This window comes from Rhipicephalus microplus, chromosome 10, assembly GCF_043290135.1.
Source record: "Rhipicephalus microplus isolate Deutch F79 chromosome 10, USDA_Rmic, whole genome shotgun sequence".
Classification (NCBI taxonomy): domain Eukaryota; kingdom Metazoa; phylum Arthropoda; class Arachnida; order Ixodida; family Ixodidae; genus Rhipicephalus; species Rhipicephalus microplus.
Window position 1 is genome coordinate 53425489 of NC_134709.1, and position 21144 is coordinate 53446632.

At 45.2% G+C, this 21144-nt stretch overlaps 1 protein-coding gene across 1 annotated transcript in view; it reads left to right on the forward strand.

The window, feature by feature from the left end:
- Nucleotides 1-21144, forward strand: part of LOC119185043 (sodium-coupled monocarboxylate transporter 2) — a 63587-nt gene that overhangs the window by 18609 nt on the left and 23834 nt on the right. The window contains exons 2-11 of the mRNA XM_075875665.1: nt 989-1260; nt 2554-2619; nt 3567-3618; nt 6213-6280; nt 8347-8504; nt 12872-13012; nt 13591-13720; nt 17302-17390; nt 19623-19732; nt 20409-20476. Coding sequence (XP_075731780.1) covers nt 989-1260; nt 2554-2619; nt 3567-3618; nt 6213-6280; nt 8347-8504; nt 12872-13012; nt 13591-13720; nt 17302-17390; nt 19623-19732; nt 20409-20476 — 1154 coding nt within the window. The remainder of the gene's footprint in view (nt 1-988; nt 1261-2553; nt 2620-3566; nt 3619-6212; nt 6281-8346; nt 8505-12871; nt 13013-13590; nt 13721-17301; nt 17391-19622; nt 19733-20408; nt 20477-21144) is intronic.

Sequence of the window (21144 nt, forward strand, 5' to 3'; positions counted from 1 at the left end):
CAGTGTGATAAGTTTATTAGCTTGAACAAAATCGCAAGCCGCATTAAATTCATGCCTGTGGCAATGTCAAAAACAGAAGCTCCGAAGTTTAACACAGTTTTACCTAAAGCTATGCTCAAAAGTTATACCTATCTTCAAAAAGAGAATAACTAAAAGTCTTTTTACTAAGGAAAGAGTATCGGTGACATGATTGTCGTCTGGTCTCTGTTCCATTCTGCGCCCCACTTTCTGCATTTAGAATGACCCATATATATTGCTATGGCAGGAAATAAAAGTCCAGTCGTAACTTAATGCTCTGTGTGTGTGCGTGTGTTCCATGCGCTGTGAAATATTGAATTGCGGTGTTGCGGCCCCTTGAAAGAGGTACTGACACGTGAAACTTTCAGTTGTGTTTTTTTTTTTTTTTGCGTCAAATGAAAGGCCAAGCCCTCAGGAGTCTAGAGACTACTTTTTAGCACTAGTTACGGTTTCTAGAAAGCTAATTTCGGTTCCGACTGTACCCTGTCATCAAAACACGGTATGAACTGCTCGTAACGTGTTCAACCAATGTGTCGTGACGTTTTCACGGCCACTCCGCACCACGAATCAATTGGTGACGCACAAGCAGTCACTGTGAAAATTTTGGTTCCTGACGTCATCACAAAGAGCCAGACTGCCGCTCGAAGCCAGCGTAATTAGCGCGGTAGTTTGCATGACGTCAAGGTGGTGTATGTGTCGGCAGAATAGATGCGCAATGGGAAAAATCGACCTCGTAATATCAAAACAATATTTCTTATCAGTACTTGCTCAGTGCCGTTTCTGAAGGCTAAAGATTTGTAAGGTAGAGCAAACTCGCCTTCGGATCATGGCGTCGGTATATCCCTTCTTGTGTAAGAAAAAAACGTGTTTGCACCTCTGCCTTTTTATAGTGAGAACGTACCAACCATAGCTAAGCCCTCTGTAATTGTGAACTCCTTTTGGGCCACTTAATTAACGCAACCCCGCGCAGGTGCCGGCCTGTACTTCTCGTTCCGCAGGCGAAGCAGCGCCAGCCGCGATGAGGCCTTCCTGGGCGGTCGCAGCATCCCGTCGCTGCCACTGGCCGTCTCGGCCGTGGCGTCCAGCGTGACGGCCATGAGCATCGTCGCCTTCGTGGCGCACTACTACGTCTACGGCTTCCACACCCTCTGGGCCATCCCGGCGTTCGTGCCTGCGGGCTTCGTGGTCACCACCATGTTCCTGCCCATCATGTACGAGCACAGGGTCACGTCCGTCTTCGAGGTGAGCACGCTGCTCTTCTTTCGCAGGTGCATGCGCTCCACAGCGGTGGCCTGAAGCTCACTTCAGCTGGCACGAGGTTCAATCAACCGGCAGGTGAACCCTTCTACCCTAAACTTCCCACACATAACGAGATTACCACTCATAGTAGAGAGAACCGCAATACACACGTGACCCCGCATGCCGATTCAACAAGGGAACCGGCCACAGACGGCCACAAACGGTAAGGAAGTCCAAACAGACGCTTTTCCCGGCCCTCACCGTTCATCTAAGGTTTACCCGACTGAAATTCCACCGAGCTGGTGACATCGCAAGTGTGTGAAGGCTACCCAGAATGACGTTCTTTGGGAATGCAGCAGCGTGCTTTACATAGATAAGTGACGTTCGCCTCCTCCGAAAAACCTATACTACCAGCTTCTTCCCATGGTCCACCATGGTGTAGCAATTATGGTACTCGGCTGCTGACCAGAAGGTAGCGGGTTAGATGTTGGCCGTGGCTGTCGCATTTTGATGGAGGCAAAATAGTAGAGGTACGGTGCGATGCACGTGCACGATAAAGAACACCAGATGGTCAAAGGTTCCGGATACCTCCACTACGCGGCGCCCCTCATAGTCCTATTTTGGTTTTTGGGACGTTGAAGCCCAGATACGATTATTACTATATTGACTTCCTTCAACGAGGCGTGCGTGTCACTGTTGTCTGCGACTGACTAGCCCGTTCAGGCAGAAGTGGTGAGCCAGGCAGGCACTGTCGTGGCAAGCTACTTGGACACGACCTTGCGATCCACTTGCAAGGTGATTTCAATGACCTCAAAGGCCCGGGAATGAAATCGTTGCAGTCTGGGGACATCATTCGATGCTCCTCGGAAGACAGCACTTGGAGGACTAGCCCGGGTCAGTAATTGCTCGCTAGACTCTTAATAGTTGGACTTTTAATAAAGTTGCGTACGTACCAATCTCTCAGTTTTCTAAGGGATACATTCATTTGGACGTCACGTAATAAGTCACGTGGTGCCAATGTTGGCACTTCCCAGGCTTATAAAGTGCATTAACTCCATGACCATGATGTCGCAGAACTACCCGGTGCCACATGTTGTCCCTAACCACTTTCTAAATACATATAATAATGAGAAATATAATGAAGAACGAACGAATACACGTCGCTTCCACAGCGATCGAGTGATCGCAGGGCCATTGTCTGAACGTGTCGTTTTTGTAGGCAGCTTTATTGCGATGATGAGATGGGGCAGACATTGGAGGCTGATTCATGTTTCCGTTTTTGATTTCATGTACAAGTACCTCCGCATGCGGTACGGGAACAGCGTTGGAATAGCGTCATCCTTCATATATTTCGTCCTCAGCGTGAGTATACCTGACCACAATTATGTATTTCTGATATTTATTCTGCTTAAAGAGCGAATATTGGTTTTCAAGCGTAACTCAAGCTCTGGCTGTAAACGTGAACACCCAATGACAAACGTTTACGGGGCAAGAAATTTGCGAAAAAAAATCTGCACTGCCACTTCAGGTCTGAAAATATATCCTTCGTCAAAAAAAAAACAAAAGATTTCATATGCATTTGATCTGCATCATAACGTGAATAACATAAAGGACAAGATACGTACTATCGCTGTCATTTTAATTGCATCGCATGTAAGATAATGTACGCGCAGTCATTACAAACATGTAGCAAATGACGTGACCTGTCTCAAAACAAAACAATGCGGCGCATGCCGATTCTCAGCGACTACTTCGCATGACACGTATAGCTATTTAAAAAAATTGTGATATTCACACGCACGTACCCATGAAGTGATTTCAAGCAACCAAGCCACCCTATTTCCCAGCCACTATTTGCAGATTTAAAGGTACGAGGTTGTTTTACTTTAACATATAGCCTTTACCTAAAGCACCACCAAGAGCTAATGGTTCCATGGTTTATCGAAACAACTACGGCTAGATCGACAGGCGCGCCAGCTGATAGATTGCCAATTGAGAGAAAGCGTTGAATATTTGTCACTCAACCATTCTCTCCACTTGACATTTTACTAAGATATATTTATGGGCTCGGTTGGTGTGTTTGAAAATATTTTAACACAGCGCACGAGTACGTTGACACAAGAGAAGAAGGGAGTGCGACTGTATACAGCTTTAACTATACCACTTACAATCAGCGTTAGCGCACCATGTAGTGTTGTGTTCAACAGTATACCGCGCTGTACGTGCCAGACCTATGTGAACAGCACTTTCGCTGTAGGCGAGCATCAATTAATTGATTAGTCTTTCCCGTGCTTTTTTTGTCTATTCAGCAAGCATTAGGTGCAGTGGCCATCTACAGCGCAGCGGTCGCCGTTTCAACAAGTAAGTCACGTCTATCCCGAGCACTCACTCGTTGCGCGACCTTTCACGTCATCGCGACTTGTGGAACGGAACACAGCAAAACACGGCTGTAATCGCACCTATTCGCGCGCTCCTACTACCCTAGGGTTTTGTAGTAACAAACCGAAGGGAAAACTGACGATAGTGTCTACGGGAGTCACAACGCATGGCGCTTTAGTCGCCATCAGAATTATGAGTATTGCATGGATTTGTCTCAGAGAGGGTGAAAGATAAAGATAAATGAAAGACGGGGAGGTTAACCGGAAGAAAACTCCGTTTTGCTACCCTGTTCTTGGAAATGGGAAAGAGGGTCTAAATGAGTGAAAGAGAAGAAGAAGAGTTGTCTGAGGCAAGGCAGGAGAGGCAAGGCAGAGGTGAATTGTAGACAACAAGGTGGACAGGAAACCAGCATATTGAGTGTTCTCGCTAGCGAGAAAGCTTTCGCCATGGGTTACGTGTACTGCGACTGAGTGTTTAGCGTTGCCGCTCAACACGTGATACAAGGACGCGTTGAGTCTTAATTAAAAGTTTGCGTATGTTCTTCGAACTATGCGCGGGTACACAACACCCTAAACGACTTCAGCAAGTATAGAAGCATCACGCGTCGTGTGGTATCCCAGCCACCTCATTTGCGCGATTACTAAAACACGTTCCAAAGTGTGGGAGAAGCTAATTAAAGGGCGCAGAGGGCAGCTTCATGCAATCAAGGGAGCTAATGAGCTGCAGCATCTTATGCGGGAGTGCGCCCGACGTATTTATATTAGCGTCATTAGTGTTGGACATAGTACGGGGGAGAAACCTGAATACCGTACAGGCTACATCCACGAAATGGCGTGCCCTTTCCCCCTTTCATAGAAAAATTTCGCCAGCTGGAGTCTTCTTCGAGGACAAGTGGTTTCGCTATGCCAACAAATACAAGCATTTATTGTACATAGCTTACGTGGTTTGCTAAGTAATGGTGTCAGGGCCTCTCAGATAGTACCAGTCAGACCGTTCAGGTTTCCAGCGTCATAAATAGACAAGCACGTCCTGATTTAAGGTGAACACATCATTTGTATTCAAGCAGTTATATTTATAACGTCTCTTATACATTACGAAGAAAATTATCCTTGTACAACGCCACATAATGATGTCCATAAACAGAATAATATTTTCCCGGATTATATAGTAAACGCCATGGAGGTTACATGGTAACGCAAAATCAACAGCCTCGAACAGCCATATGCACTTGACGTCAGGTAAATGAGCGAACTTGATTCGCTTATGCAATTTTTTCAAATCAGCTTTGTCAACGAAACCAAACTCTCGGCTTGCCACTGACCACAGAGCTTAATTGAATGAGGTGGTACGAGACACACAACTCTGTCTACCCCTCTTGAAAGGACACTGAAAAGATACGTTTTTCGTATTAGTAAATTTCTCTTTTACACAGTACCAAAATAATCACGTTCACCGAAAGACCTGGTACACGAAAAGAAAATGTGCGCTGTAAGCCCGTTTGCACCCATAAGGGTCATTTGCGTCTCCATAACTGTTTTGACAAACCAAAACGCCCATTACACAAATCTAAGGGGAACAGCGAAAAAAAAAACAGAATGGAGAAATACTGAACACACGACACAAGCGCTGACTAACAACCGTGTGTAAAATTTATTACACCTGGAAGGATATAGGTGAAAACCAGGACAAACGAGGCTTTTCACATCAAGACGAAAGGGAACATGTGCGTCAGTGAGCTTTTACTCGCCCTCCTGAAAAAAAAAAGAGAAAACGTTTTTGGGTAGTTAACTTGTAATTTCCGACTCGTGGAAGATTCTTTTTTGCCTTTCACTCATATGTGCACGTGATGGTTTTTGTTCTTGTTTTCAGCTGTATATTTCCAGGTGTGATAAATTTTACACACAGTTGTTCGTCAGCGCTTCTGTCGTGCGTTCAATCTTTCTCCGTCCCGTCTTTTTTTGTGTTGTTCCCCTCAGTATCGTGTACTAACTGGCCCTTCAAGAGACCTTTCTGCAATTACACGAGTGTTTCGAAACACTACAACTACCATGGCATGGGTGTTTTAGCCTGTCAAAGCACACTTATTGTAGGGTGTTAGTTGTGCACACGCAAATCACCCTTGAGAATGCAAAGGAGTTTAAGTGTGGGTGGCGGTGCCAGCCTGCCATCGCTGCGCCATTCCCTATAGCGTCATGAGTTCTGACGGCGTCTATTGTGAACTACATGGTTCTCAAAAAAGTAAAAATTCAGAACATCTTTTTTTTTGAAAGAGCCAGATACTTGGCACATCAAGTTTTGGGAAAATGACGTTGACACAATGTTTGCAAATTGCGGAAAAACTTAAAAATTCCGCGATGCCACCATTGAAAATATCAGTGGAAAATTTGAAAAACCAAACTTTTGTCATCACTTTTCATACGTCTAAACACAAACTTCTGTTGGTGACATTAATGTCACTAGGTGTTCAGGGGACGACTTATTAGTCTTAACTAAGTCACTGTTTCGCCTTAGTTTCCCTTTAACGACGTTCTCTTATATATTATTACTCATTTTTTCCTCTTAATTTTATTTTTCAGTGCTCGGCATATCCGCAATAATTGCAAGCATTGTCCTCGGAGTGTCTGGGACGGTTTACACCGCACTCGTAAGTAAGAAATATCCACCAATGTTATTTTACTTTCGTTACGCGGAGACAACGATTTACTTTCACGTCCGCGACGTAACGACTGCTTAGAACAACACGCCTTTTACCCCATATTTAGCTCGCACTTACCTATTTTAGTAGTGATAATTTCCTAGAACGATTAGTGAATGTAATTGTCTCACCGATACTTGTGATCAAACTGCAAGATAACATACTTAACTTTTATTAGTGCTGTGTCATTGCTACTTTTGTTGTATATATATTTGTATAAACCACCCTGCATGCATCACGAGCCCGCAGTGTTGAATAAATAATATTTTGTATAATTACTTATAGGATTAAACGCCAGGATACAATCTCCGGACAATTCATCGACGTGACTAATGCTTCACGCCTGCCTTAACATACCGCTGTAGCAAGGCATTGTAGAACGATTTGTCGCCTTCAAATATTGCGTATTGAACATGTTTCTGTTTTTCTGATACACATGTGTTGAACAAATGTTAACAACCCCGCCGCGGTGGTCTGTAGTGGCTAAGGTACTTGGCTGCTTACCCGCAGGTCGCGGGATCAAATCCCGGCTGTGGTGGCTGCATTTTCGATGGAGGCGGAAATGATGTAGGCCCGTGTGTCCAGATTTGGGTGCACGTTAAAGAACGCCAGGTGGTCGAAATTTCCGTAGCCCTCCACTACAGCGTCTCTCATAATCTTATGGTGGTTTCGGGACGTTAAACCCCAGATATCAATCAATCAATCAATGTTAACAATGAATTCCTCAGACAATAGCAACATTTAGGTTTCTGCATTTATAATGTATTTTAAATCTTTTGCGAGGTCGCGGGTTCCGTCCCGGTCATGGCGGTCGCATTTCGGCGGAGGCGAAATGGTAGAGAGCCGTTTACTGTGCGATTTCAGGGCACGTTAGAGAAAACCAAATGGTCGATTTTTCCGGAGCACTCTACTACGGCGTCCCTGCTAATTATGTCCCAGTTAATTATGTCCCTGCTAATTATGTCCCTGCTAATTATGTCCCCCCTTTTGGTACGCTACACCATAAACACTATTGTTGTCATTTCCCCCCTTTTCACGGGCACGCCGTGTCTCTGTTACGCCCGAATAAATCTCATCCCGAGTAAGCATGCATTCGCAATCGCTGTTCCGCAATAGAATTGTAGCTCGTATGTAAGAGGATGCCTTCATGTTACCCATACCGTATACCGTACCCACTCGGTGCAAACGCGCGCGTGAACTATTCGGTGCATGCTGCGTGGTTCGTTGGCCCCCAAACCTGCAGGGTTGGAATTCGAATTTCCGGTACCCTTTCTTCTTCATCTGGGTAATTTTTTTAAGTTTGCGGTACATTTTTCCCCACTTCAGGCTTTTACGCCACTATGAGATCGAACAAAAAAAAATGCTTATCTAGTATTACGGACATAGCGTCCGTGGACCGTTGTCAACCAAAGTACCCACATTGTCATCAAACACACTGGATGCTTCCTCGTACAAGAACTAATAACAACAAGAATTACTTATCAGCTTCCATTACAGTTAAACATGTCACATTCCTGAGGTATTACCAATCACTTTTTCTCAACTTCACCAATATTTATTTAACACTCCTGGCATTAAAAACCTTTCTTTCAAAATTCCTGGCTAGAAGAATAAACAAAAACAAAATAAAGAAATACAACCACCAATGCGCGCAAATTTTATGTTTATGTATTTGTGGTTTATGTATTGATACTTCTGATCTGTACTTGTATGTTTACTGCATTGCATTTTTTTCTTTGTGTCAACGCCGCCATATGCAGTGTTTGAAAGCTGTGTAATTCCTAATTATCTTACTTATATGCATCTTTATCAGCTGTTTTGTTCTGTTGCCGCCACCGCCTCCACTTTATGTAAACATTTAAGGGGGCGAGAACCTAATCAAGTGAACCATCGCTTTTAACCCCGTCCCCTCCACCAACTTTGTATCGGTGCGAATAAAAACTATCACTATTGTTAACATAAAGCTGAAAAGTTGCGGGTGCAGCCCTTACCAAACGGCGGTGTCCGTCCCGCAGGGAGGTCTTCGGAGTGTCGTGTGGGCAGACTGCGCGCAGGGGCTCATCATGACCACTTCGCCGCTCATCATCATCGGAAAGATCGTCTTCGACTCGGTCCACAGCGAAATGCCCATGCGACCGATCACGGACTTCAACACCACCTTCTACTTCTGGGAGTAAGCTATATTCTTTTCATCTCTGGTGCGCATAGGCGTGCCGCAGGGAAGGAGGGGGAATGAAGGGGGGGGGAGACAGTCTTCTGCATTGACATGATAGAGAGGGGAAGAGGGCTCTGTGACAGACTTTTACCCTCCCACCCCACCCACCGCTGAACGAGTGCCCTACGCATGCCTATGCTGGACCTATGAAGCGAGCCTCTCTTACGGGCTGTCACCGCGCACCTTGAACCTTTTAAGTGAAGCATGTATCAAAAAAAAAAAAAAACTTCCCTTGGGCCTAGTCGGTATATATTTCCGAGGTAAAAGTAGCAGCGCAGGCGCACAAGACGCCCCACAAAAAACACAGGAAAGACACACACACAAGCTTGCGCGTGTCGTGTCTCTTCTTTCTGAAGCGTCTTGTGGGTTTGAGCCGCTATACTTTTATCTAGGGAAGCTTGAACGAGTTATCGACTTCGATGGCCGCGGCGGCTTGGTCTGCGAGCAACCCTGCAGCGCCGCCACGTGTGCGGAATTACCGGTGTTCACAGAGGTTGCGCTTGTCTCATCCCGCGCCGTTTTGCAATGCCTATTGCGATCTCGATCGTGAAACTGTCGGCGACCAGCCAGCCGTTCTTGATGTGGAAATACGATGTCATGTCGAGGTTTGAACTCGTCATTCCACGTTGCTAGACTTCATTCTCGCCTTTGGCTGCTGCATTCATTTATTTATGGCATGTACACCGATGTTGCTTGTAGCAACCCGCAATTATTTAGGATGCTTTTCAGTTGAACTTGTGTGTGTGTTCTTTGTGTCCCACCCTCGTCAATTCAGTGCCACGCTTGAACATGTAATTATATGTTTACTCTGTGAAAATTGTGTTCTGTTCGGGCTCCCCCCTAAGTAATGCCCCTAGTGCGCCCTTATAGTGTACTTGAATAAATAAATAAAATACATAAAATTCATGTACTACCCATCATTTCCAAGGTGGCTGGACAATCGCAGCACCCGAGTTCCCTCTAGTAATTATTGTAGAAAATTCAATGGCGAAGACGACATGGGTTGGATTGCGGGCCGCGGCGGTCGTATTTCGGTAATTACTTCATTACGTGACACCGTCACAAGGTCACGTGCGTTTTCTTGCCCTCCTGTCGCAACACCGCTGTCCGGACGGACGCCACATCGTTCGCGTGATGGGGACCTATGACGCATTCGCATCATAAACTGCGCAGCTTTGGCACAAATATGGTGCGCTAACCCTAGGAAAAAAAAATACAGGAACAACACGACATGGAGCGCATACTCGCTAACAGGTGCTTTTTTGAAGCGCTCTCTATTCAAAAGAAATTGCATCAATTGACCCCGCGCCGAGCAGTGTGAGTGTTGTAAAAAAAAAACAAAAGTGCAGAAACGAATTGAATATGTAGCCAAACAACTAACACAGGAAGTGTAAGCTGGAAGTGCGCTGTTCTATACACACAGCGATACACAGATGTACGATGCCATCGTACTGATTGCACGCGTCAAGCAGATGCAGCTGCAAAATGAGCACGTGCTATTATTTTTCAGTGCTCTGAATACAAGCGTACGCTTGCGCAGTATCCGACCACATTTCGTTCACATGTGCGGCGTATACAGATGCTGAGGCTGAGGTGGAAAAAAAAAGAGTAAGGCAGAAGAGAGGGTGTGGAGGGGCTTTCATTGGGTTCTATTTTAGGGTTTTATATAAGATGCTTTTACGTGTTCAGTTCTTTCGCAGTGTTCCACATGTAACAAGAGTCAAAGTGATATTGCGTCATCTTTTTTCGCACTCCTTAATAGCATTGATCCATGATGATTATTATTTATTATTGTTTTCGCGCCTCTATATAACTATTGTATAACTGTACGAATGTCTACCAAAGTGCTTTTAGATTATTTAAGCCTACTCCTGTGAAAATTCCTAACGGTACTGACAGTATCAGCCTACTCAATTTAACATGTAAACAAAAAAAATTACTCGGAACGGAAGTGTTCTTTATGACTGGCACGATAGGAAAGTCGGGCACAAACAAAATGCGCAGTCTGCAATCCTTATATTGTGCTTTAGTAGAACACACACTGCGATTGGTTTGGATTCTTCTTAAACAGAGCGCAAGCAACACGTGTTCATGACTGAAACTAAACAGGAATAGCTAAGAGTATACTCTTAGCTATTCCTGTTTGTAATCGTAAATATATTAAATATATTTATTATTAACGAAAACCGACAGACAACGAAGCCGATGGGGGTATAGGGGAAGTTGCTTGCGCCACTTTAATGTTGCAGTAATTATCATATAAAATGTGAAGAAATTAAAGTAGACAAAAAGACAACTTGCCTTTGGCAGGAACCAAACCTGCGAACTTCGAATAACGAGCCCGGCAGACTTGACGCCTTGGATAGTATGCGAGGGCTTATTGGCCAGTTGCCAGCTCGTTAAAACTTAAAGGAAAAAAAATGAATATCACGGGCTACGTGAAGCCATCCTGCGAACAAAGTGCGTTCTACACTCACCTTTATGATCACGATCAGCGCTGGCTAACACTTTCGTGTTTGCGTAGACCAAAATACCCGAAAAAAAAAATTGGGGGAACCCTTATGCTTCACCTTTAAGAGTTGAACGCGACAGCGATATTCTGTTCCTAGTGCGTGCTTCAAGCAGTGTATGACATCATTTCCAACTTGCTACGCACACACTACGTGGCTGATACCCCCTATAAAGGGGAATGAGGCGCCTTATAGCGTGTAGTGAGTAGCGCGTGTGCCTTTTGTACTGGGTGACTTGCTCTAAACTGTGAAGTCATTATGATAATCCCCGCGTTCTAACACCCGATGGTAATGTACGCTTGTACCTCGCATTATTATTTCATTTTGTAGAGTGAAGCATGTATACGAGACGCGTGTGTTTGCAAAGCGTTCCCAAGCAGAGGAAGTTTTTTTTTTCCTCTGTGTTCACATGCAGAGACGTAACCGTGTGGTAAAACAACCACTTGCCACGGAAACGAACCGGGTTCAATCCCCACTATGACCCAGAAACCTGTTTCTTTTTTTTATTTGCATCTTTCTCAATTTTTCGGTCATACAGAAATGATGATGATGATAATAATGATGATAATAATGATAATAATAATGATTATGATAATGATATTGATAATGATGATGACAATGATGAGAATAATGATTATGATAATGATAATAATAATGATAATGACATGATGATAGCGATGATGGTGGTGGTGATGATGATGATGATGATGGTGGTGGTGGTGATGGTGATGATGATGGTGGTGGTGATAGTGATGGTGATGATGGTGATGATGGTGATGGTGATGATGATGGTGATGGTGATGATGATGGTGATGATGATGGTGATGGTGAGGATGGTGATGGTGATGATGATGATGGTGATGGTGATGATGGTGGTGATGGTGATGATGATGATGATGATGATGATGATGATGATGGTGATGGTGGTGATGGTGATGGTGATGGTGATGCTGATGATGATGTGGTGGTGGTGGTGGTGGTGGTGGTGGTGGTGGTGGTGGTGGTGGTGGTGGTGGTGGTGGTGGTGGTGGTGGTGGTGGTGGTGGTGGTGGTGGTGGTGGTGGTGGTGGTGGTGGTGGTGGTGGTGGTGGTGGTGGTGGTGAAAACATTATTTTGGTCCGGAGAAGATGCCGGGGAGAACCCGCGCCACCCGGCTAGTCCCACGTAGTGACCGCCAAGCCAAGCGACCTTGCCGCCCCGGCCCGTTCACGGGCACTTCCTGGACGGCCAGAGATTGAAAACTCACGCAGAGATGTTCGAATGTTAGGTCACGCAAAAATCAGGATTTTTCGCTCACCAACCGCTAACACCGGAATTTCTGCGAAACGAGCTCTTCAATGCTATCGCGTATTGCCCGCCATTATCTTGGACTATACGATGAAGCCCTTTACAGAACATGATGAAATGTTCAGCCGTTTCCTCCTACTCTCCACGCGCACTACATAAGGTGTCTATGCGTTCTCATTTGCCTCGGTACGTCTTTGTCCGCAATACCCCGTTGTGACCTCGAACACCAAAGAACTACCCCGAGAATAATCATAGATCTTTTCTTTTCCAATTTCCCGCTTCAAAGCTCGGTATCTCCAGTAATGATTTCGTAAGAATTCCAATCTTTCACGTGTCCTTCTCTGTTTCCTTAACCGTCTTCTTAACCTATGTTTCCTTTTGCTTTGGTATTCTGCTGTTGCATAAATACTTGTTTGACAATTTTCGCGTTCGCTTCCTCCATGTAGTATCAACATTCAAGTACAAGTAGCTGAAAACTTTTCAAGCCCAACGCTCCTCTCCCGTTTTTCTCAATCGTACTTCTTGCAGGACCAAAGCGGACGTAACGACCGACGAGACCGTGTGGGCAGCGGCGATCGGCGCTCTCCCTCTGCACCTCGTCCGACTGGGCCTGGACCAGATGATTACGCAGCGATTCCTGGCGGCCAAAACGATGCGCGACGCCAAAGCGTAAGCCTACTTTATGCGCAACGTATATATCCACGCGTCAGGTTATATTTGTCACTACGGCCGTTTAACCATATAGTACCTTTCATGCGCACTGTCTTCAATGTAGCCGAAGGACCCATGAGATGGCGCTCTAGAATTTAAGGTTTTCAACAAAAAACACACTTCAATAGAGTCTATTTGTCTCTCGTGTTGTCGGGGGCCTCTATACTACAAATCGGCAGCGTTTATCGACCACGCGCGAAAAGTGTTGCGGTCCCATATAAGCGCACAATTGATTGATTTGTGGGGTTCAACGTCTCAAAACCACCATATGATTATGAGAGAGGCCGTAGTGGAGGGCTTCGGAAATTTTGACCACCTGGGGTTCTTTATCGTGCACCCAAATCTCAGCACACGGGCCTACAACATTTCCGCCTCCGTCGGAAATGCAGCCGCCGCAGTCGGGATTCGATCCAGCGACCTGCGGGTCAGCAGCCGAGTACCTTAGCCCCTTGACCAGCGCGGCGGGGCGATATAAGTGCACAAGGATGGGTGTATGGTCATGCTGGCTTATATCGTTTTTTTTTCTTTTCTTGCAGAGTAGCCTTTTGCTGCATCGGCATTCTGTCCTTCTTCTACGCTCTCAACGGAATAACGGCTCTCGCCATCGTTTTCTGGTTTAGGGACTGTGACCCGGTTCTCAAGGGAGACATCCCACGTTACGATCAGGTGAAACGAAATACACTTACAGTCGATGTTGTTATGGCGAATTAGCATCGAGACCATTAAATAGGTCGTTATATACGATATTAGTTATTAACAACACAGCCTTGTCGGCCGCATTTTCGATGAGGGGTGAAACTGTCCGAGGACCATGTACTATATCAGCGTCCAATGAAACCCGATCAGCGGCGAGTTTTCCCGACGGTATAGTGCGCGCCGTCTACTTATCACTATTGATGTATCCGTTACCAGAAAAAATACGTTACTTGTTACTCTAATAAAGAGGAAACGCGTTACCGCCCTATGTTACCTACAAAAAAAAGGTAACGCGTTACCGTTACCGAAAAAAGTAACGGACGTTATCTCTGCTGTTACTACACAATCATAAACTTTAATGAACGTGTCTTTGTTACAAAACTTACAATAAGTTTTTTTTATATCTCAATAATGTTTCAACTAAAACTTCTAATCCCCCCCATAGGATTATAATAAATATGCTCATTTGACGAGTATTTGGTACATTTGTACATTTGTACGGTACATTTGTACAAATAAATGCACAAATTAATGTACAAATAAATGTACCGGACGTCAGCAATGGCATAGTGGCCTAAAGCTGCTTGTTACATGTGATGGCTTGTGACAGTGGCACATGGTGAAGCCATTTTTTCTCATTGCGACGTTATACACAATATCATAATCAATCGCCCGCGCTAGTCACAAGGAAAACATCAGTGAACTCTCAAGAAAATTGCAGTAATCGGCTTTTTCCGAGTCCGAACAGCCCCTCCACTGAAGATCATCGAAATTAAAAACTGGTCGTCTCTGAAATTGCCCGCCGCGTTCCAGTAGGCAATTGTGGCAAGCGGTTCCCCCTTCGCTGTTTTGTCAAAACCGGCAGGCTGTCCTCAGACAACAGAATCCATTAAGGTGAGCTCGTACAAGATAAAAAAAATTAACCTTACGTTACCGAAAAATTGCAACGTAAGTACGTTAACCGTTACAGTTTTTAAATATTTTAACGAGCACGTTACTAAGTTACCGAAAAAAAGTAACGCGCTACCGGTAACGGCTTCACTTGTAAAGCGTCACCACCCACACTGCTTACCACCATGGACAGCAATAGACGCATATATGCGCAGAGCTGCGCAGCAGGATGCGTGCGCCTGTCAATGGTGATAACTGGACGGTGCGCAGTATACCATCGCGAAGGCAAGCCGCTGTTCGGGTTTCATGTGACGCTGACAGTGCATCGATTAAGGTGCGCGTTAAAAAACACCCAGCAATTTTATAATTATTGATTGATATGTGGGGTTTAACGTCCCAAAACCACCATATGATTATGAGAGACGCCGTAGTGGAGGGCTCCGGAAATTTTGACCATCTGGGGTTCTTTAACGTGCACCCAAATCTGAGCACACGGGCCTACAACATTTCCGCCTCCATCGGAATTGCAGCCGCCGCAGCCGGGATTCGAACCCGGGACCTGCTGGTCAGCAGCCGAGTACCTTAGCCACTAGACCACCGCGACGGGACTAATTATTATGTGTTAACAACCCACATCATAAAACAGTTCTAACTGACCGGCAGTCCGGCGTAAGAAATCTTACAAGAAAGCATATGCGATGCACTAAAACAACTACACTAGAGGTAAATCTTACCTCTATCCTCTTGTTTTTTAAAGTAAGGAGACCGGAACATGAGAAGGTGAAATGACAACCGAACGGAGTCAGTTTGAGAAAACAGGCCGGCTTTCAGACCTATTTGAAGAAGGATTTTATCTTCGGTTTTATCTGGTGACTTTTACTACAAGTTCACAACCACAATTGAATAAAATGTGCTTTAGAATTGTCATTTCGTATTTATTTTACATTTTACGCTACCTTTCGAGTTTCCCGCGCAAACCAAATTTCGCTTAGTTTCGTTCAATATCGCCGCGGTTATGTACTTTTTGATTTCGTTGTGTAAAGAATAAATGTAACTGGAATGAAGACTAACCAGCTAAAGATCGTCTTTAGTTCACTGTAACCGGTAATTCACTATATTAGCGTTTTTTTTTATAATGAGGTTCAACTACACATTTTCACTGCTCACGCTTAGGGACAAATGTTACGCTGAGACGTTCATGACGGCCAATGATAACCATCATGGCACTAAGTTGTAACTTAAGAAGCGGGAATGGCAAACGAAACTGCCAACATGGACGTTCCTTTAACACACCCAGAAGTCTCACAATAAAAATTATTCGTTCGTTTCCAGTGAGCGCCTTGCCTTCTACAAAACTCTGTTTGAATTCCATCTGCCTTCGAGCGTACATAATAGCGTGGCGAGCGACGCTATTTGCCCCTTGCAATTAAGCTCGTACACACGTAACTGTGTGCTAAACTAATCGTACCGTCGTTCTTTCTGCGCAACCGCTAGAAAACATCAGCCGTAATAATGTTCCCGCCAGAAGCGTGACGCCGTCAGGTTTCCTCATCATTCTTTATTTCCTTTTTTTTTATTTCTGGCTACCGATGGCATTGCGACATGGCATGTGGTGTGGCTGCACATTTATCACCTCTTTTTAAACTTCGTTCTTTCCGCGAATTTCTCTGATTACGTACAGGCCTGATGTTGACACGCCAGGTACGTTTCAACGGAAAACGCGGAAATTGCACTGAATATGCAGCAAATTGACTTAACGCGCTCAACGTCGCAAATAACTGACTCTTGCACATTTTTACTATAAAGCTGTTATGCTCGATTTTTTTTTTTCGCGTGGCGTAGAGCGAAAAGTTTCATCGTCATTCTAGAGGAGGCGCTGTTCATGCCAAGCTTGCCTTTGCCACATCGAGCTAAGTTAGGCTTATGCGAGCCTTGTTAACTAAGGGTAATTATTGTCAAGCGTAATTAAGCCTGGAGGAGTGTGCTAGACCTAATTATATAGCTAACCTAGTTAATCCAAAAACCTACTTACCCATGATAAAGCCGAGTTGAATGGGCAGTGCGGCTAGGGAGGTCGACCTCCGCAACTGTTATTGGGTCAATCTGAATCTATGCTAATTAATGCTCATTTAGATTAACTCTATACAGCACCAATTAGCTATTTAAGTTCAGATATAACTTGGAAATTCGAGTTACTCAAGTCTGATCTTATATATGTGCATATTAGTTTAATCAAGTTAATTGATCCAAATAAACAAATTCATCTAGCGGAACCGCATTGATTCGGTGCTGAAACGTCGTGGCTAGTCGATACCCCATCGATAGAGTTCGATACATTTCGGTACAGTTCGATACACCAAAACTTAGTTTTCCCTCTTAAATATCTCACTCACGTGAGAGATTCGAGCAAAACTTAGAAAATCCTAGCCTAGCCAAGCCAGGACCACCTACATATGGCCCTGACTTGGCTGATGGGCCTATAGCTGATGGACCACCTATAGGTGGTTCAATAACTCACTGGTGGCTCCAAATCTAGCATCTGATTAACCTCCCTGCCTTCCTTTTTTCTCGTTTCTCTCGTTTTTCTCTCTGCTGTGACCCATCCTTGTGTGACAAGGTGCAAGCCGGGGTAACTTTTTTTTTTTTCAAATATTTTGCAGATCGTGCCATACTACATCAACACGAGCGCAAGTGCACTGATGGGAATCCGGGGCCTCTTCCTGGCTGGCGTCATCAGTGCCTCCATAAGGTAATACACTATTCTGTGCCGCCCGTGGTGTGGTGCGACCTTCGCGAATGCCTATACTCCTTTTAACGCGACAGCGTTAAAGAGCCAGTTCCGTCGAAATTTTGGTGTCGGCGTCTGTGTTGGCGTCGTTGGTTTATGAGCGATTGATTGATGATTGATTTGTGGGGTTTAACGTCCCAAAACCACGATATGATTATGAGAGACGCCGTAGTGGAGGGCTCCGGAAATTTTGACCACCTGGGGTTCTTTAACGTGCACCCAAATCTGAGCACACGGGCCTACAACATTTCCGCCTCCATCGGAAATGCAGCCGCCGCAGCCGGGATTCGAACCCGCGCCCTGCGGGTCAGCAGCCGAGTACCTTAGCCACTAGACCACCGCGGCGGGGCGGTTTATGAGCGAGAAATCATCTTGTACGTGACCGAAAAATCGAGTAAGATACAAATAAAATGAATAATAAAAAAAACTCCCACGCATTTCCCCGAGGGTGAACATGGTTAAGTGCGAATACACGGGGTGATGCTATGAGGGGTATTTATTAATTCGCACTATTATATTTATTATTCACACTATGGTGCCTTTATGGTGTAATGGTTCCTGGGAATTACAATTTGATCACACGGGGGAGTTTACGTTAACTCACTGGTGAATGCCAACGGATTTTAACTTTACTCCCCCTCACGACCCGCTCTCGACGGGAGACTGAGAGAGAAGGCGGTTGCGCGAGAGAGAGGGGTGTGCGCGCAGCTGCAGCAAGCGAGGAGAGCGGAGGAGCGAGTGAAGGGGGAGGGGGTATAAGGCGCGTTACTGACACCGATATCAGCATCGCGTCCGTGGCTTATTCGGTAGAGCGTCGCGCTGCGGCCCGCCAAGTCCTCTTTCTTTTAAAGATAGAGAGAAGACTGCGGACGCCGCCGACGGCGGTGGATGGTTTGGGGCCGCTTATGAAGTGTATTCACACTTAAAAATTTCCTGACCGAGTGAGGATGAAACTCAGGTCACCTTCGTGGCAATCATGGTGTACTAATACACAGCCGTGCTTCTACTCAGAATTACAAAAAAAAATAACTTCACCTGCTTGAAATTGCAGTGAAAATAAGTTGCACGCTTTACAAACACACGCCTCCTGTATACGTACGTCACAATACAACATTGAATGTCGCCGTAAGATGGCGTGGTGCAGGCGTGCATTGCGATCGGGCGTCGGAACACGTGAATATCGTAACGAATTGCTGGTTCAAAGCCACTCACCCATTACAAAAGGCACACACGTCACAGAGCGTACCACGTAGTGGGTGCATCAAGTTCAAAAATATTTCACGCGCACGATTGTTCTATGTTCAAAGCATGCTACCCATTACATAGTATGCACTATGCGGTTGAAGTACGTGCTATATAGGGACAGAATTTTCGCATAGGAGTAGCCAACATCACTGCCTTGCGATAACTGCTGGCTGTTGCAAAGAAACCATTGTCCGTCCTTTTTGTGAGTGCTGAAGTGTCAACAGTGCGCCCAAAAAAATAACATTCTAACAGGCCAGAGCGACTCGATAGTCGAGTATGTTCTGAATCAGTGCCTTAGGGCCTTCGAGAGAAAGTCCAGGGACCCTGGTTGAATCTTTGCTCAGCACAGAAAATGCTGAAAGCGTTGTTGCACTCTTTAAGAAGAACCCTCAGCACAGAAAATACTGAAAGCGTCGTTGCACTGTTAAAGGAAAACCGGGCAGGAAGACAGGCGTCAAGACAACGTCGTAACTCTTCTGTATTTTTTGTTCATTTTCCATTGTTTTTCTTTTCTTCTTTCGTCTTTTTCACTTTCTATTATTTTTTTTGTGTTTCGCCTCTACAACAGCTCTCTGTGATGGCTCATGGCATTGTTTACGATAATATTTGACCGACTCCAACCTGACCCATGGGTCGAAGCAGGGCCGTCCCTCGGTTAGGCTCTAAACTAAAGTGAACTAGAGTCCGTACGCGGACGCCGGAAGTGAACTCAGGAGCGGAAGTGACATAACGAAAGTCTAGCTCAATCTCGAAGTCACGTCGCGTATGCCACAAATGATGTCAAGGGGGGGGGGGGGGGGAGAGTAATGTCTGACGCAAATGCAACGTCGTCTTCAATGAACCCGAGTCCGGTTATTGATCGGTATACACCCAAAATGCTTTGTGTGCTGTCTGTCACTTATACTCCTGTCTCGTGCCTTATTTGCCGCATCTCTGTCTCGTTTTCAGTACCATATCTTCCATCGTAAACTCTCACGCAGCCGTTCTGTACGTGGACATCGTAACGTCGTACATCAATATATCCGAGAAGAGATCGGCTTTCGTGATGGCGGCGCTGGGTAAGTCTGACGTTCGTTGGTCACAGTCGGGCATGACGTCCAGGTCTAAACAAAACCTCCGAGATGGCCTAACAAAACCTATGGTCTAACAAAACATCCGAGATGGCCTAACAAAACCTATGGTCTAACAAAACCTTCGAGATGGTCGAACAAAACCTCCGAGATGGTCTAACAAAACCTCCGAGATGGCAGGCGCGCGGCATCTCGGAGGTTGTGGTTAAAGTAAAGACTAAAGACAAAAGTAATCCGATGCCATCGTTACGTCATTATAAATGTTTGAAAATGCCTTGTAAAAGTCGACCTGGATAACTAGCACATCGTGACTCGTGATAGCAATAGATTCCTTGATTTATGTTACTTGTTGCAAGATAAGGGTTGAGTGGCGTTTCAACCGGAGAATGATCCAAGAGCGCGCAAAGTACGGAAGCGGCGGGGGAGGGGGGGAGAGGGTTGCACCGTAGCCGAAAAGGGAGAGGTTCAGAAATGTTTGATGTTCACCGACGAAAAGCCAATTAATAAACTGTTGATTTCACGAGAACGGTTGATCCACCTGAATTTTAAGAGAGAAGTGCAGAGCGCAGACAAATGTACTTAGGGTAAACTAATGAGCTCAGTGTTCCGTGCTCTATACGTGATTGAAGGCAGAGCTTGAAAGAGTGTCTTTCCACACCAACAGCGGCCGGAAGTGGCACCATTATGACGCTCCTTGGCCTTCTGGTGCCCTACATCGGATCGGCAGCGAGGGTGAGTGAATGAGACTGCCATTCCCAGCTCGAAACTACGTGTTTTTATGCTCCAAAAGTCAGTAACCAGGGAAAACAACATTTGACAGTTGCTGAACAACCGGAAAGCAATTAAACAGAACGTTCTGACAAGATTCTTCAATGCAGCAAAAGAGATACTTGATAGGGTTGGTGGCGATTCATTATGTAAGAACAACAGCGCTAAAGAAGACAAAAGACCAGCGCCTCTGTCGTGTCTTTCCTGGTCATTTTCTTTCTTTGGCGCCGTGGACCTTACATATTGAACTACTCCCTGTTGCGTTTATCCTGCCTGTACTAATTGCTCATCATCAGCCTGAACACGCCTGCTGCAGGGCAGAGGCCTCTCCCGTGTTCCGCCAATAAACCTGGTCCCGTGCTTTCTACTGCCACGCTACCTACACCTGCAGACTTCTTAACCTCATCTGTCCACCCATAACTTTCTGTATACCCCTACCGTGTTTGCCATCTCTTGGAATCCAGTCAGTTTGATTGATTGATTGAATAATTTATTTATTTATTTACTTATTCATTCATTGATCGATCAATTGATCGAACAAAACATGAAATAAATGCTGCAATTATCACATATACTTTCAATAGTAAAAGCAGTTATCACTAATCAAGGAGTGAATATTGACATAATATACC